This window comes from Oryctolagus cuniculus, chromosome 11 (assembly GCF_051225735.1).
Source record: "Oryctolagus cuniculus isolate XC-2025 breed Fujian yellow rabbit chromosome 11, ASM5122573v1, whole genome shotgun sequence".
NCBI classification, from domain to species: domain Eukaryota; kingdom Metazoa; phylum Chordata; class Mammalia; order Lagomorpha; family Leporidae; genus Oryctolagus; species Oryctolagus cuniculus.
This window is the reverse complement of record NC_142877.1, coordinates 80,791,864-80,809,297: the sequence shown is the minus strand read 5'-3', so window position 1 is coordinate 80,809,297 and position 17,434 is coordinate 80,791,864. Positions and strand designations below refer to the sequence as shown.

The 17,434-nt window shown below is 37.9% G+C and overlaps 1 protein-coding gene across 11 annotated transcripts in view; it reads right to left on the bottom strand.

Moving 5' to 3' along the window:
- Window positions 1-17,434, bottom strand: part of NAV3 (neuron navigator 3) — a 966,035-nt gene that overhangs the window by 186,653 nt on the left and 761,948 nt on the right. For all 11 annotated transcript variants that reach the window (XM_089307477.1, XM_051846465.3, XM_008256837.5 and 8 more), the window contains one exon: window positions 10,776-10,891. In XM_089307477.1, coding sequence (XP_089163603.1) covers window positions 10,776-10,891 — 116 coding nt within the window. The remainder of the gene's footprint in view (window positions 1-10,775; window positions 10,892-17,434) is intronic.

Here is a 17,434-nt window from a genome sequence, read left to right as displayed (position 1 = left end):
GAGTTGACCTCTTGCATCTATAAATGAAAGCAATCATTTTGCCTTTTTCTCTATGCAAGTGTTTTCACTGCAGTCCTCTTAAGTCTTAAACGTTCAGAACCACTGCATGGTTATTAACACACAGTTTGCTGGGCTTCAGCTCACTCCACTCAGTAGGTCTGAGAGGATCTCGAGAATGTGTTTTCTAGCGTAGTCCCAGGGATTGCTGGCTCTGGGTTCCAACTTTGGGAACTACGTTGAGACTACTTGTTATCAACTATGGGCTGACTTTGCCCCCAGTAGGATCTTCGGCAGTATTTGGAGACACTTGCATTATCACAACTGGGAAGTAAGGGGTGGGGGAGACATCTAAGGGGCAGAGGCCAATGATGCTACAAGCATTCTTCAATGACATGACAACATCCCCTAATAGGAAAGTATGCAGTCTGCAATGTCAGTAGTGGCAAGATTGAGAAATTCTAGTTTACTGCAAGTTATGCTGCATTTACAAACAATTTGGAAATTTCAGTGGCTTTCAAAAACAATGATGCTCTTTTTCTGACATTAATTTTTTCTTTGTTTTGGCTGCAACTCTGTCCCAGGTACTTTTTATTCTAAGACTCATGCTGAAGGAACAACCCTATTCTGTGACAGGTTGATTTCAAGACAGAGGGAAAAGAGAGAGGAAAGTTCCAAGCATCCCCCCCCCACTTTTTTTTTTAAGGTTTATTCATTTATTTGAAAGTCAAAGTTATAGAGAGAGGGAGGAAGATAGAGAGAGATCTTCCACTCACTGGTTCATCCCATAAATGACTGGGGCCACCACGGCCAACCCAGGCTAAAGTCTAACTGGGTTTCTGATATGGATGGCAGGGACCCAGGCACTTGCATTTGCATTTTCTTCTACTGCTTTCCTAGGTGCATTAGCATGGAGCTGCATCAGAAGTGGAGTGGCCAGGACTCACGGCAGTGCCCACGTGGGATGCTGGCCTTACAGGTGATAGCTTTACCTGTTGTGCCACAGCAATGGCCCCCACGCATTGGCTCATTAATGCTCCTACTCAGGAATAGCTAATACCATTTTCTCACTCCCATTCATTTGTCAAATCAAATCAAATTGAGTGACATACTATAGTCCTTTTCTGACTCAATGGTGTAATTAATATACCTGTGGGGGTGAACCTAAGAATAGATGCAGTAACCACTGGAGCTGGTATTGAGGGATTTGTAAAGAGAAATATATTTAAAAAATCACTCCAAGAAAGAAAACATCGAAAGATGGTGTTTCATTTGTTTGTTTTTAAAGTTATCGTTACCTACTTGTATTCACAGTAGTTTTGCTACTGGAACTCTCTGAGTCCAGGAGTTTACCCTGACCTACAGTGGGAAACACCATTACTCCTTCTCTAGAGACAGTTCCCCTACTTACCTAGAGTGTGCATTCAGACATGGGTGTATTTATATGTATTCATTCTCATACACATAAATGTGTGTTTTACAAGCTGGAGGAGAAAACCTCAGTGCAAAAGAGATGAATGTACCCTGTCAGTAGCAAAGGTATGAGTAACTCTAATTTTGCCAAGACCTAAAGTATAGATACTACAATGTCTGGAAAGGAGTGCTCTACAGCTCTTTGGTAAACATAATTATAATGTGGCTATTTAAGTAAAAGATATAATCTTTTAAATTACCTGAGCTAGATCTTCTTGATCTTTATAAACACTTAAGGAAACAAGAATTTTAGTGAGCATTTACAAAGGTTTAAATGACAGATATTTCCCATTATGTAATTCAAAGTCTGGTAGGTTTAAAAAAATCATATGTAACCTTCTGTTTAAACGAAGCACTCACTTCCATAATGATTCCCCGAATTCATCAAATTCTTTAATATTACTTTTTTTAAGAAATGAAAAGTCAGCTTTGTTGATACTGGGTCAGTCTGAAATCTCTCAACATTTTTCAGTTGAATATAAATGTAGATAAAGGTTAAAAACTGCATTAAACAAATGTTATACATGTTGGTAGATGGACTTATGCACAATAAAAAAAGGCACGGGTGCAGTTAAGTAGAAAAAGATCTAAAATTTTTCTTGAATATCAGCAGAATAAAAATGCATGCTCACTTGGCAGTTGGCAGGATCTCTTGGCACTTGATGAAAGGGGTGGCCTCAGAGGACAGATTCTTTTTGTTAATGAATGTGAGAATAAAACCAAAGCCAAATCCCAGCCAAAGCCAAATCGTAAGACACGAACCCTCAATTCGGGCAGCCTTTTAATATCGAGGTTGTGACACGAATCTTAGAGTACAGGCTGGGAGCGATAAGCTTACTCGCTCATTGTTATGAGTGATATGTGTATAATATTTCATCTGTCTATAATTATTATTGGAACCATCATCATAATAGCAGGTAAATATAACCAGGCTTCCTCCAAAGGACATGACAAACAAAGGAAATTTGAGTGACCTAAAGGCACTGGAGAGATAGACTTGAAGAATCACAAAGGTCTCTAAATTACAAAAGTGTGTACTTTTCTCCAGTATGCCGTTTTATTGCATCTCACTCATTCCTGATCTTATCCTCGCACTATAATTAAGTTACATTTTTAATTTTCACAGCTACTTAATAACAAAGAAATTGTATAATTTCAAATGAGTTGTACTGGTGAACATTTAAATAGCTAAGCTTTCAGGGTAACTTAATCAATCTGTTCAATCTGTATTGCAGCATGAACCAAGTTCACTTCTTACAGTACTGCAAATCTACATGCCATGCACCTTGTGTGTTATTCAACAGGGTATTTCTCATATTCATTTAACTACAAAAAGTAATTTCTTCTGGGTAATATAACTGAAGATGTAGTCTCAGACATGGAAGTTCAGATATTTCAACAGTGACCTTAGGTTCATCCTCCCTGCTGTGGGTTCTGTTCTCGTTACTAAGGTTTGTTTCATGGGAGGGTGAAGGAAGCTGCCAGTAGCTCCAAGCTGTCTTTTCACTGGCTTCCCGTCTAGTGGAAGAAGAGCGCACGTCTCTCATAATGGGCTCAGGAAAAGTTCTGAGATGGGTTTTCATTTGTTCTGATTGAACTGGATTAGGTCCACATCCATTTCTGAGACTGTCAATGTGGTCAAAGGCGGCTGGCTTTCTCTGGCCCTACTAGGGTCAATTTCACTTGACCATATGAACAGAGAAAAATCCCAAAGAAAACCAAGCTTCTGTTCTCAGAAGATAAACAAAGAAAACTAGTCAAGTAAAAATAAAAAATAAATAAATGAATGAATAAATAAATAAATAACTACACCAGGACTTCAAGGTAGACTTACTGTGCAGCCAGTGCTGCTTATACTGTAGATCTCTTGGCTCACCTGTTCCCCTTCCTAGCATATACATATATACACACACACACACACACACACACACATATATATATATATATTTGATATTATGTTCAGGCTCCCCCAAATTATATAGGCTTCAACATTTAACAAAAGCTGCATTTACTCTGCCAAGGCTAATTCCACCCAAGTGTTCCATTATGGAGGCTGCTTTAATTCAGTCCTGAAGGAAATGACTGAATTACTTCCCACAGAGGCCTCCAAATACATGAACAATCAGAGTTTAACAATAACAACAGCATTATAACCTGGAGATACAGAAAACCAGTGAGACACCAATGGAATTAAGAAAAATCCAGCATTTTTTCAAATCATTTTCATGAAGTTCTTTCTTCATGAACCATTGTTCCCTGATTACTCTGTCCATTAGAATTCCCTAACTTCCGTATCAGATCTTCTTTGAGCTCTGTATTACCCTTTACAGATAAGTTAGGTACTCACGAGTGTTTATTAATTCACTCACTTGCGGCACCAAAATTTGTCTATTTGTCCCTTAGTCTCCCATAGGAGAGCCCAGCTCTTAATCATGTTTGTTTTCCTAACATTTCACATGCCTGGCATGTATAAGATTCCAAGAGATAACCACTGAAAGATGGATGGAAGAATAACATCACATCTCAAAACAATCCTATGAGTTTATTAAGCCACCTCACAGATAAGGGAAACAAGGAACAACTCAAACAGCTAAATAATGGCATTGAAGAGGCCATTTTTCATTTTTTCCAATTTTCAGAACATTCTTCTTCCCACATCTCACATTATCATTGAAGGAATATTCTTCAGGCCAACATAAGCCAGGGCCTGGCAATAAATTCAAGTATGCATGTGGTTTGTGGCTTTACTAGCAGTCAGAGTGCAGTAAGGAGAGAAACTAGAAGAGAAGGAGTACTGTGGGTAGGATGAGGTTCTGAGAAAGGGCCGGCATTATTAACGTAGGAAACAGCTCATGAACTAGAGACTGCTATTTAAAATATAATTTATGAGAGAGAGAGAGGGAGAGAGAAAGAGAGAGAGAGACTGAATCTCACATCTGCTGGTTCACTCATCAAATGCCCATCATTCCTGGGTTAGATCACGCTGAAGCCAAGAACCAAGACCTCAATCTGGATCTCTCATGTGGGTGGCGGGAGTCAATTACTTGAGGTATCCTTTGCTCCCAAGGTGTGTATCAGCAGGAACGTGTAATCAAGAGCAGGGTGCTACTCAAACCCAAGCTTTCTGGTATGGGATGTTAATGTTGCAAGTGACACATTAATTAACTGCTACCCCAAACCCCTGGCCCCAGCTTGAGTCTTCTGATAGCCACTCATTTATTCCATTAGTATATACTTATGTGTTTACTCTTCTTCCTTCTTCTATTTTTAATTTTTATATAAGTATTTATTTATTTGAAAGGCAGAGTGCCAGAGAGTGAGGGAGAGCCAGAGATCTTACATACTCTGGTTCACTCCCCAAAGCTGTGGTCCCACCTGGACCAGGTGAAAGGCAGGAACCAGGAACTCCTTCCTTGTTTCCCACGGGTTGGCAAAGACCTACATACTTGGTACATCTTCTGCTGCCTTCCCAGGAACATTAGAAGGGAGCTGGAGCAGAAGCAGAGCAGCCAGGTCTCAAATAGTTGCTCTTATATGGGATTGCAAGCCAGCTTAACCTGCTGCACCAAAAACCCAACCCCTTACATTTTTAAAATATACTCTGTAAAGTACTTTGTCATCCCAGAGTATTTCTGGACTTGTATTGATTCTGAAAAAAAAAATGACTAAATCTTTTCCTCCTCATATACTTTGATCATTAAATGATGGCATAATCAAAATTAAAGTTTTATTCTCCATTGATGTCAACCTCTTTGGTTGACTGTTATTCATCCTAGGTTCACCATGATTACCTTCTGAATGCCTTCCAAAGCCAAAATTATCATTTTCACTTTCCCATATTGAAGTTGATAGGCTCCATTTGTATGAAATTTCCACTACATTAACTTCGTTTTTCACACATTTACTGAGTTGTAACTATGTACCTTCAATACATGAAGGATAAGCCAGGTAATCAAACAAAATCAGAGAAGAAAACAAGCACCCAAATTCTGGATATACTTCTAAAATTCGATTATTCTAGGCTATCGGAGTCTGTATAGGACCTCACTTCTTATAGTGAGTTCATTATTGTGTAACCTGAATTTATTTAAATAAATCATTATTTATTTAATAATAATAGTCTCTTATTCTAGGTGAATAAGAGTTAAAAACGTAAAGTTCAAGTACTGAAAAATATCTCCAAAAGTTTATACATATATATTACAAATACATGCTCCCAAGTTCAATAGAAAATAATACCTGAGCAGCTAAGAATAGAGTCTAATGGAATGGCTCTCAGATATCACAGCCAGGAAGGAGTCATGAATGATATTAAGTATTAAGTTTGGAACAACCAGAAGGAGGGGATGATCATAAATCAAAAAGAAGATGTCTTGGATAGAGATTCTCTGAGGGGCAAAATTTTTATTGTAACATCAGGGGTTCACTTTAGGATACAGCAAGAATTGTCTATGAGATATTCAAGTGGTGGAAGATTTTACAGGCAGTTGGATTATTTGCATTCAGAGTGCAGTGGAGTAGGACTAGAAACATTTATAAGCCATCAGTTCGCAGACAGAAGTTAAAGCCATGTGAGAATATTAAATTATCTATGAGAGCTTGTATAGGCTGAGCACAGAGAGTTGGATCATTTTTCAATCAAAAGAAATCAAGGAGAAAAAGTACATTGAGGTTTGAGGAAATCAAAGGCATTGTGGTATCCTGGAAACCAAGACGAAGCTTTCTCAGGAGAAGCCAAATGGTAATCACTTCCTAGGATAACACGCAGAACACAGTAGGTGTCTAACAGATATTCTTTAATGGAAAGAGAGAACACATGGCTACCAGTAAGTGAGTTGAGATGAAAACTGAGACTTGTTCTTTGGATTTGGCCACGGTTAGTGATGGCAACTTCAATTAAGAGCAGTTTCAGGAGAGAAAGGGGACTAAACACCCAATTTGAGTAGGTTCAGGAGACAATGAGAAGAGCAGGATTAGAGCCTGTGATTGAAGGGAAATGTTTGTTAGAGTTTCCAAGGAAAAGGAAGAGGTAAATTACAGCAGCACTTAGAGGAAAAATTTGGGCCCAGGAATTTGTTTTGTTTTAGAAAATATTTTTATATTTATATTTTTTAAATTCTATTTAAGGTAGACAAAATTCATGTATTTCATATATACAGATTTAGGAACATAGTGAAATTTCCTACCCATCCCTCCCTCCCTCCCATGATGTCACCCTTCCTCCTCCTTCCTTTCCTAAACCCACTCTTAGTTTTTTAAATGATCCACTTTCAGCTTACTTTACTATCATAAACTTAACCCAGACGAAGTAAAGAGATCAACAAATTATAAGAAAGAAAAAAGAAAGCACAACATTCAGGCCTATAAACAATCACTGAAACCTAAATGTCAATTTCACTACTATACATTGCATTCTTGGCACTCTATTAGTTACCACATATCAGGGAAAATGTGGTATTTCTCTTTGGGGGACTGGCCTATTTCACTAAATATAATGTCTTCCAGTTGCATCCATTTCGTTTCAAAAGACAGGATTTCATTCTTTACATGGTTAAGTAGTATTCCATATTCTCTCTCTCTCTATACACACACACACACACACACACACACACACAACTTTATCCAGTCATCAGTTTATTCAGACATCCTGGTTGATTCTGTGTCTTAGCTATTCTGAATTGAGCTGCAATAAACTCATATGCTGAATTTATTTCCCTTGGTTAAAGTCCCAGATTGGGATTACAAGGTCATATGGGTAGATCTACTTTCAGCTTTCTGAGGTATCTCCATACTGTCTTCCACATACATTCTCACCAACAGTGGATTAGGGTACCTTTTCACCCACATCCTCACCAGCATTTATGGTTTTCTGATTTCTGCAAGAGAACCATCTTAACTGGGGTGAGGTGAAAACTCATTGTGGTTTTGATTTGCAATTCCCTGATGGCTAGTGATCCAAACATTTTTTTTTTTTTTGACAGGCAGATTTAGACAGTGAGAGAGAGACAGACAGAGAGAAAGGTCTTCCTTTTCCATTGGTTCACCCCCCCAAATAGCCGCCACGGCTGGCACTGCGGCCAGTGCGCTGCACCGGATCTGAAACCAGGAGCCAGGTGCTTCCTCCTGGTCTCCCATGCGGGTCCAGGGCCCAAGGACTTGGACCATCCTCCACTGCACTCCTCGGCCACAGCAGAGAGCTGGACAGGAAGAGGAGCAGCTGGGACAGAATCCAGTGCCCCAACCAGGACTAGAACCCAGGGTGCTGGCATCACAGGTGGAGGATTAGCCAAGTGAGCCACGGCGCTGGCCAATCCAAACATTTTTTCATGTGTATGTTGGCCATTTGAATTTCCTCTCTTGAAAAATGCCTCTTCAGCCGGCACTGCGTCTCACTGGGCTAATCCTCCACCTAGCGGCGCCAGCACACCGGGTTCTAGTCCCGGTCGGGGCGCCAGATTTTGTCCCGGTTGCCCCTCTTCCAGGCCAGCTCTCTGCTATGGCCCGGGAGTGCAGTGGAGGATGGCCCAAGTGCTTGGGCCCTGCACCCCATGGGAGACCAGGAGAAGTACCTGGCTCCTGCCATCGGATCAGCGTGGTGCGCTGGCCGTGGTGGCCACTGGAGGGTGAACCAACGGCAAAAAGGAAGACCTTTCTCTCTGTCTCTCTCTCTCACTGTCCACTCTGCCTGTCAAAAAAAAAAAAAATGCCTCTTCAAGTCCTTGGTCCATTTCTTAACTGGATTGTTTGTTTTGTTGTTATTGAGTATCTTGAGCTCTTTATAGATTTCGGATAATAATTTTTATCAGTTACATAGCTTGCAAATATTTTCTCCCATTTTGTCAGAAAATACTTTAAAGATAAAAGAAATGGTAGCATTCAGTGAGCTGAAAAGAATGACCTGACAGAGAGGGAGACGTTCAAAGGCAAGAGAGATTAATCAAGGAAAAGCAGCATTAGATAGGTATGAAGCAAAAACAAAAACTAAAAATAGGTAGATGTACCTATTTTTAAATATTTAATATTATATATTATACTATATATTTAATAATAATATTTAATAATAATATTTAATGAATATTTATTAAATAGGTAGATGTTGTTAACTTATTCTATCCATGCTTCAGTTTTTCCCATGAAGCACACATCAAGGTAATCAGTTAAAACAAAAGATGGGAAAGGAGTTATCACTTTTTTGGAAAAAAAAGTGTGAAATTGTCATCCAAGAATCTGAGAATGTAGATAGACCAGAGAAATACAGAATGCTGTCTGGGAACATTAAATATTCACTTGAGGATGGAAGTCATGTATGTAACGTAAGTCAGATCAACATGTAATGTGTTTTTCTTTTGGTTTTATTCTTTGTTGGTATGAAATAGGCAGAGAATTGAACGTAAGACACTCTGATTTCGTAAGTGAGTACAATACAGTAAGAGTGAAGCAGGAGAGTTAAGTGTATACACAAGAGCCAAATCACATTGCAATCTCCATATGAGATCTCTGATGCCAAATGGCATCACCCAAGTTAATTCTACAAGGTACCCTTGCAGGCACACCGTAGCATAACCAGTAAAGCCTCAGTCTGTGACTCCAACATCCCATACAGCACCGGTCTGTGTCAGGGCTGCTCCACTTCCGATCCAGCTCACTGCTAATGGGCTGGGGAAAGCAGTGGAAGATGGTCCAAATGCTTGGGCCTCAATAACCAATTTGGAGAGCTGGATGAAGCTCCTGGATCCTGGCTTTGCCTGGCTCAGCCCCAGCCACTGCAGCTACTTGAGATGTAAACCAGCAGATGGAAGACTCTGAATTTCTCTGTGTGTGTGTGTGTGTGTGTGTGTGTCTATGTGTGTATAACTCTGATTTCTCTGACTTTAAAATAAATTAAGTAACAAATCTATAAAAAAAAAAAACAGAAAAAGGTACATCTGGGATACCATTCTGGCATTGTCACTGTCTTCTGGAAGATACTGCAGTAATATCTGATGTTTACCAAAGCGTGTTTTATGTCTATTGAAATGGGGACATTTCTTAACTAATAAATTTGTAGTATGGCTACTTTGATGAGATTCCAAGAAATATTTGTACTTTGTGTCTTTGTAGTACTATGGACATTTTTAAAGTTATGTAGTTCTTTACATTTTCCCTTCAGACTTAGCCATGAATACACAAGGGCTACACTAGAGATTTATTGGAATAACAAATACTCCCTCTGCTTTCATGAATCCTTATATTTAGATAAAATCTTCTTCAACTCTCTCCCTTAGGAGCAGTATATTCTGCTAACAGGTTACTTGGTTTATAATGAATATAGATCTATATTGAACACAATTACACTAAAGCTCTTACATATATACCTATGCATACCTAGAATCTAGGAAAAACAGTGTGCTCACACTGAAAGTCTGGTTTTAGACATTAAAAAGTCTGATATACTATATCTGGGGTATGTATATTGTTTGTTACATTATCTAGATATAATAAAGCAGTTCCTTAATGAAACTTTTTTTGCCAGAATGCACATTTGGAGCTACCATGTACCATGTAGCAAACTTTTAAGTAGTACAGAACTGAGGAGCCGGTGTTGTGGCACAGCGGGTTAAAGCCCTGGCCTGAAGTGCCGGCATCCCATATGGGCGCCGGTTCAAGACCCAGCTGCTCCACTTCTGATCCAGCTCTCTGCAGTGGCCTGGGAAAGCAGTAGAGTATGGCCCAAGTTCTTGGGCCCCTGCACCCACATGGGAGATCTGGAGGAAGCTCCTGGCTCCTAGCTTGGGATTGGTGCAGTTCCAGCTGTTGCAGCCAGTTGGGGAGTGAACCATCAGATAGAAGACCTCTCTCTCTCTCTCTCTACCTCTCCTTCTCTCTCTATGGAACTCTGACTTTCAAATAAATAAATAAATAAATCTTTAAATAAATAAATAAATGGTACAGAACTGAAAACAGAGGGGTTGGAAAATTTACATTGATACTTCATTTTTAGTTTATTTTCAATCTCTAAATATATTCAATGGCTGCTTTATTAAGAAGAGAAGATTCTCTAGGTTTTTATTTTTTGTGATTACATTCAACTTGACAAGGGGCAAAACTATTTCTAGTCTCAGCATCTGAAAGCACCATTCTTTTCAGAGCAACAAAGAGATCATCCTAAACAGAGCAACCAAATATCTTAAGAGTCTCTGAACCATGAGATGTACACAGTTCACTTCTGTATAAAAATAGTATAGCACAAACAAGTTTCAATAAAAAGATTCACAGAGATAAAAAAAATTCTGAGGTTTGACATACCCATTAATCAGGTCACTTACCAGATATTTCCTCTAGGCACTGCTTAGCAGTCTTACTATATGATAAATCCATTTTTGTAGGACTGGTACAGGAGTCAGCAGAGGGTAAAGAGGTACCTTCATTTTCTGAATGTGCTCTGAAATCAACCAAGAAGATAAAAACAAACAGCAATGATAGTCACCAGTGACTCATCAAAGTGAATATTCTCTATTACAAGAAGTCAATTTATTAAAAGATTTATATCAAGATAAATAAGCATTTCTTCATGACTAGGACTATATACATATAGGAAAAATTTTATTACTTTCAACATACAATCCAAGTAGGACTGAGATACTAAGATTTAGAAGACTTTTCTATATTTGAAATCTTATTACTATCAATAATTTATTATATTTGCAGGCAAAAGACTTGAGAAGATACACTTTTTGCAGTCTTACTGAAAATCTGAACAAATTATGTTGTGTTTAGAATAATAAAATCACTGAAACTATACCTAAAATTTGGTTTTTTTTCTATGAAAACCTTATAGAATATATCCAATGTACAATACACAGTATGAATAAAAATGCATAATGAATTTGTTTTGGATTACAAACATCACTATGATGGCTTAATTATAAAAATCAGGGAAATTAAAATCAATCAGAAATAAATTAACTCTTACAACCATCATTTATATCATGTGTTTTATGGTTGCATGTATGCACAATGGAGTTTTATTTGTGTATGGTTAACATATAAAGCTTGAGTCTCATCAAATGAAAAGCCCTCAGCATAGGCACTGTATACTTTGGATATTCTGGACTTACTTCATTCATTAGTTCTTCAATTCATGCAAAAGCAAATAATTTAATACAGACTTTTTCTTGCAACTTCAAAATCTCTCTATATACATGATTCATACTACCAGATATTTTAAAAATTCACAGCATGAACTATTAAGACAGAAGGAGGCAAGAGAATACAATATTGCATGCTGGATGGTATTCTTTGTGTACATATCATTTGCCTTACCTCTAGTACTGAGTCTAGATTTTGACAAGTGATCGCTAAATATTTATTATTTTTAAAGATCTATAGAGAATATTTATATGTGAAAGAAAAATACAGTGTATTTTTGAGAAAGTTTAGCATTTTATTTTATTCTAGCATTAGAATTTTAGAAAAAGTAAAGTGTAACTATTTATATAAGAAACAGCTGAAAAATAGTTGGCAAAGCCAGGAACTTGGAAAAGTTCATGAAGGTTTTTAAAAATCATGGAAAACAAAATGCTCCATATAGAGCATACACACACATATAATGTACATATATACTGATATTAAAAGTAAAGAGCTATATAAGAATTCATATATAAAACCATGCTTTGACCTCCAATAACTTTTATTCCTATTTTATTTTAAAGTAATACCAAATACAAGATGCATAGCACAATAAAGAAAGAGGATATATTGTTAAAGCAACAGGCAACTAGGACCACCAAAGACCTCAATGTTGCTAAACTCAACAATGTTTTCAGTCTTCACCTTATTTGATATCTTGGCAGCACTTAGAATAACAGACCACACAGTTCATGTCAAGAAACGTTTCTATTTTGGCTTTTATGACAAAAACTTAGTTTATTTTCCATTCTCTCCTAATTCCTTTAAGCGGTCATTAAATGCTATGGTTCTGGGTAGAAAAAAGAAAGGGATACAGAAGGCAAAAATTGTGGGGTTCCTCAAAAGAATATCCTGAGTTACTTCCTGTTTTCACTATACAGTAGCTGTATATTATCTTAATCCTATACCCTGTCTTTATTATTATCTACTCACACATGAATTTCAAAAGTCTAACTCAACTCTTTTCTCTGAATTCCAGATGAGTGCCTAATTCATATTTCCTCTTGCTTATCACAAAAATATCTCAAGTCCATCATGTACAGAACTAAATTCAGTGTTTCTTAACAAACTCAGTCCTTATTCATGGAGTCCTTGAGTGAAACTCTGATGAAGCCCATGGGCCTTTACATGTTCTGCTCCCTATCTGTTCACAAGCATCATCTTGTACATCTCCGCTTTATTCTCTCCACTGTGGTGAAGAGAGTCATCTACTCACTTCCCACAGCTCCCTGCCTATACAGAGGCTTGGCACTTGCTTTCTTCTCCACTCTAAGTGACGTGTTTTTTTTTTTTTAATCTCAGAACACGTGACTGTTTCCTACATAATCATACCTTATTTCACTGATCAGGTATATTCTCTAATCATAAATACTTGGTGCTTCCTGTCTGCTTTTTCATTCCTTCAAACTCTTATAATATGAAATAAATATAATTATTATATAATCACATGTATCTCCCAACTAGACTCTCTTCCATGTTTAAGGCTGCTGTTTTACCCTTCTATCTATTCCATGTCTACAATACACAGATATTTGATAAACAAATTAATAATTCATATCTATAGTGACACTGAAATAGTATTACTGATTGTACATACAAAAAAAGTGGCATAATCATGCAGATATTGGGTTTGGATATAAAACTTGGTCCTATCATAAAGAATTATTAATTCATATGATGTTAGCAAGTTTATAGCATGTTGAAGTTCAGTTTGTTCATCTGCAGAAACAAAAGAAGTGCTTTATAAAATCATTATGAACTCAACTGTTCTTCTAACTGAACATCTGTAAAAACATTCTCCTGTAGCATGAGGGAGACTGGCCTATGTTACAATGGAGAATATATCAGGATTTTCATGTAGCCCATTTCTTTTCTTCTCTAGCTTCCAACTTCTCCCATATCCCCCTGTCTACTGATAGTCCTTCCCTACTCATTCCTAATCCTACTCTATTCTGTTCTTCCACGTGGGCTTGTTTCTTGTAGGCCACTGTACGTTCCTGACCTCTTTCTAAGCCTATTGTCTCTGAGTGGAGGGGAAAAATCCTCTGAAGTTTTCTAAGGATTTTTTTTTTTTTACAGATTGAAGAGGTTTAAATGGGTAGTATGTAGTGAAATTAGGGACCTCAGGGAAAGCTGACTGGCTGCTTGCCAAGAAGTGTCACAGAGGCAGGGCGCCTTGGTGAACTGGCTGCGAGCCAATGTTGGCCTGCAGTCCTGCATACTCCGTACTCACATATTCAGCTCTCAGAAGCTCAGTCACATTAAGTCCTTTGCTGATATGGTTGTCTAAAGCCCAATGCTAATTAGTTCTTACTAGAACAAGACCAGCAGCTGTCAGAGGAGCCGGAAGGCTTGTGGCCATGCTAGATAGAAAGGTTCACAGTATCTCTCTCTAGGGAGAAAAACCTGTGTGGAGCAAAATAATATTTAGAATGTATCCTGAGAGTAGAGCTTTTGCTTTGTTAAAAACAAACAGATCTGAAAAATCATTCTTCAAGAGCTGATTTTGTGACTGCCTCCCCTAATATACAAGGCTACACACTTAATTCCATCGGTTAAGTCCCAACTCTCTCTGCCGGGGGCAATCTTTTATAAAACACATTCACACTTCTGACAGCTCAGTCTTATCATGGAAGCCTTTATTTTATTCTGTAATTCGGAAGCATATATTTGTGGCCTATTTACTCTTTACTGTCTTCTTAGTTTAAGTCTCACAAGGATTTTATTCACCTTATTTTCAAGTCCTTCGGTGTATTTTCCATGAAATTCCCCATAAGAGTTATCTATATTAGCAATGATACAGATAAATGAATCAATGAAAGGTGCATAGATAACTTAAACTTTCAATCACCTTTATAGTGATAATAATAAAAATCCTCAGTTTATAGTCACATGTAAATGGGACCAGATTTCTCTACATTTGTTCTGAGCTATCAATTTCTTTATGATGTTGACCCCATTAAATGATAAAGTGGAATTAGATTCTAACTTTAGTCTATAGAGAGGCAATCAGTGCTAACTGGCAAAGATTTAGCTTTTATATATATGATCAAAGAAGTTCAGTTAAGTCTACAGAGACTCTCAGCATGTCCTCTATTTTTCTGAATATTTCATACCAGTATAATAAAGATTTTGACCTAGTCATGAAATAATTTATAAAGATTTCAGAATCAAAGTACTCTCTTATCACAAGGTACACTTTGACATACACAGTAAATATTGCAGATGCATCATCCATTTTTCCAATATAAAGTGATATTTCATATGGGCTAGAAATACAAAAAAAAATGAGTATGATGATGTTTCCTGAAAATTATTAGCAGACATGACACCATGTAGATTATCTTAATATGCATTTATAACATGGTCATGATGTTACACGTTCTGAATACCTAGCAAATCTATAAGTTACAGCATTTCAAAAACACTGTTTAATTCATTTAGAGTTCTAATAGCCGGGCCCTTAATACTAGTATGTGTCACTGGAATTATGGTAGTTAAAAGTCTACTATAATGATTTACACAAAAGCTATTACCCACTACGTAATTAATATTTTGCACTTAATATGTGTCAAGTATTGTGCCTTGAATTTTGTCTATGGTATATCACTCAAACTTCAAAACAACACAGTATTACAGATGTTACACTAAGTTAATAACAGATAATACTTGTAGAATGGAGTTGAGTCAGAAACATTAATTAGTGGTCTTACAATTCCTGCTTTAGAAGCCCAGCAAGGCCGGCGCCGTAGCTCACTAGGCTAATCCTCCGCCTAGCGGCGCCGGCATACCGGGTTCTAGTCCCGGTTGGGGCACCGGATTCTGTCCCGGTTGCCCCTCTTCCAGGCCAGCTCTCTGCTGTGGCCAGGGAGTGCAGTGGAGGATGGCCCAGGTGCTTGGGCCCTGCACCCCATGGGAGACCAGGAAAAGCACCTGGCTCCTGGCTCCTGCCATCAGATCAGCGCGGTGCGCCGGCCGCAGCGCGCTGGCCGCGGCGGCCATTGGAGGGTGAACCAACGGCAAAGGAAGACCTTTCTCTCTGTCTCTCTCTCTCACTGTCCACTCTGCCTGTCAAAAAAAAAAAAAAAAAAAAAAAAAAGAAGAAGCCCAGCAAAAGAGGAAAGAAAGGGCTGGCACTGTGGTTCAGCAGGTTAAAGACGCAGACTGCAGCGCTAGTATCTCAGATGGGCGCCGGTTCTAGTCCTGGCTGTTCCTCTTCTGATCCAACTCTCTGCTATGGGCTGGGAAAGCAGTAGAAGATGGCCAAGTCCTTGGGCCCCTGCACCTATGTGGGAGATCATGAAGAAACTCCTGCCTCCTGCCTCCTGGCTTCCGATCTGCTCAGCTCGGGACATTGCAGCCATTGCGGCCATTTGAGGAGTGAACCAGTGGATGGAAGACTTTCTCTGTTTCTCCCTCTCACTGTCTGTAACTCTACCTCTCAAATAAATAAATAAAATCTTTTAAAAAAAATGAGGAACAAAAAACATGTATCTTTTAAAAATCATTAATATGCTAACGTTTTTCATTCCTGCCTTCTAAAAACAAAAACAGGTGACAGTAATGGCTCAGGCTTGAACCTGTCAGAATAAAGCATAGCGCAGTGTGAACGGAGGTTTCTTAATTCATGGAAGCTGAACAAATAATAAGACATATTGAGGATAATAGCAACCATATTCCCAAAGGTTGCCAATCTGGAAAGAAAAGGAATACAGTGGTGTTGACCTAGAATTTGAGGTATTGTTGCAAATTCCAACACACACACACACACACACACACACAGAACTGAAATAAACAATGATGTATATGTGTGCATATGTGTGTGTGTGTGTGTGTATTCTTAGTTTTGTCTACTCAGAAAATCTAGGACTAGTAAGATCTGGGTTTCTAAACATAACTCACAAAAAACAAATCAGAGCTCCTTAAATAAATGTTGAACACGAGTTAAGGAAAATACAGTATGAGCCTAGACTCCATAAAGCCATAAAGAAAGGAAGTTTGCTAAGAGTAATGGAGAACACCAAAAGGACACACAAAAATCAGATTAAAGGAGCTTCCAATGGCCAAATCTGGGAAAATTTAAGTATCAAAATAAATTGTGATGGCAACAGATTACAATACATAAACTGTCTTAGGAATTAATTAGTCCATCAATTTAAGTAGATGTTTTCATAGACAACAGAGAGAAGAGGAATCTTTTTCTTAAAGTAGAATGCCAATGTATAACTAATTATGAAAAAGAAAATCATTTGTTATCTATTAGAGTAATTTATTAAGCAAAGCAAAATACTGCAATGGATGCTAAAAGTTAGGGGTGAAACTACATTAAGGAATATAAATTTTACACAGAGCCTCAAAATATATTCCCACAAAAATTCTTATTAAATACAACTGAGTCCAAGACATTTTAGATTAGAAAATTCTGACAGTCATTATCCTTATATCACCCCAATGGGAAATACTGATATTCATTTCATACAGCACCTGATAGGTCGCAATGAGAACGCACCATTTCTAGAACATTTCAGACTGCTTATTGTACAAGGTTGTGTGTGTGCATATGAATATACACTTATGTATTATATATATACATATATATATACATTCTAGTCATCTTCTTCAAATTAAGAATCATATTATAACATGCCTGACCTTCACCAATATCATTAAAGTCAAAAAAGGACTGAAGAACTGTCTGAAATTGTGGGGTGTATAAGGAAAACATAACAGGTGTTTGCAGCTTCGTCATAAAATGTTGAAAGGTATATCTTTGGGAAAATTGGTGAGACTTAGTTAA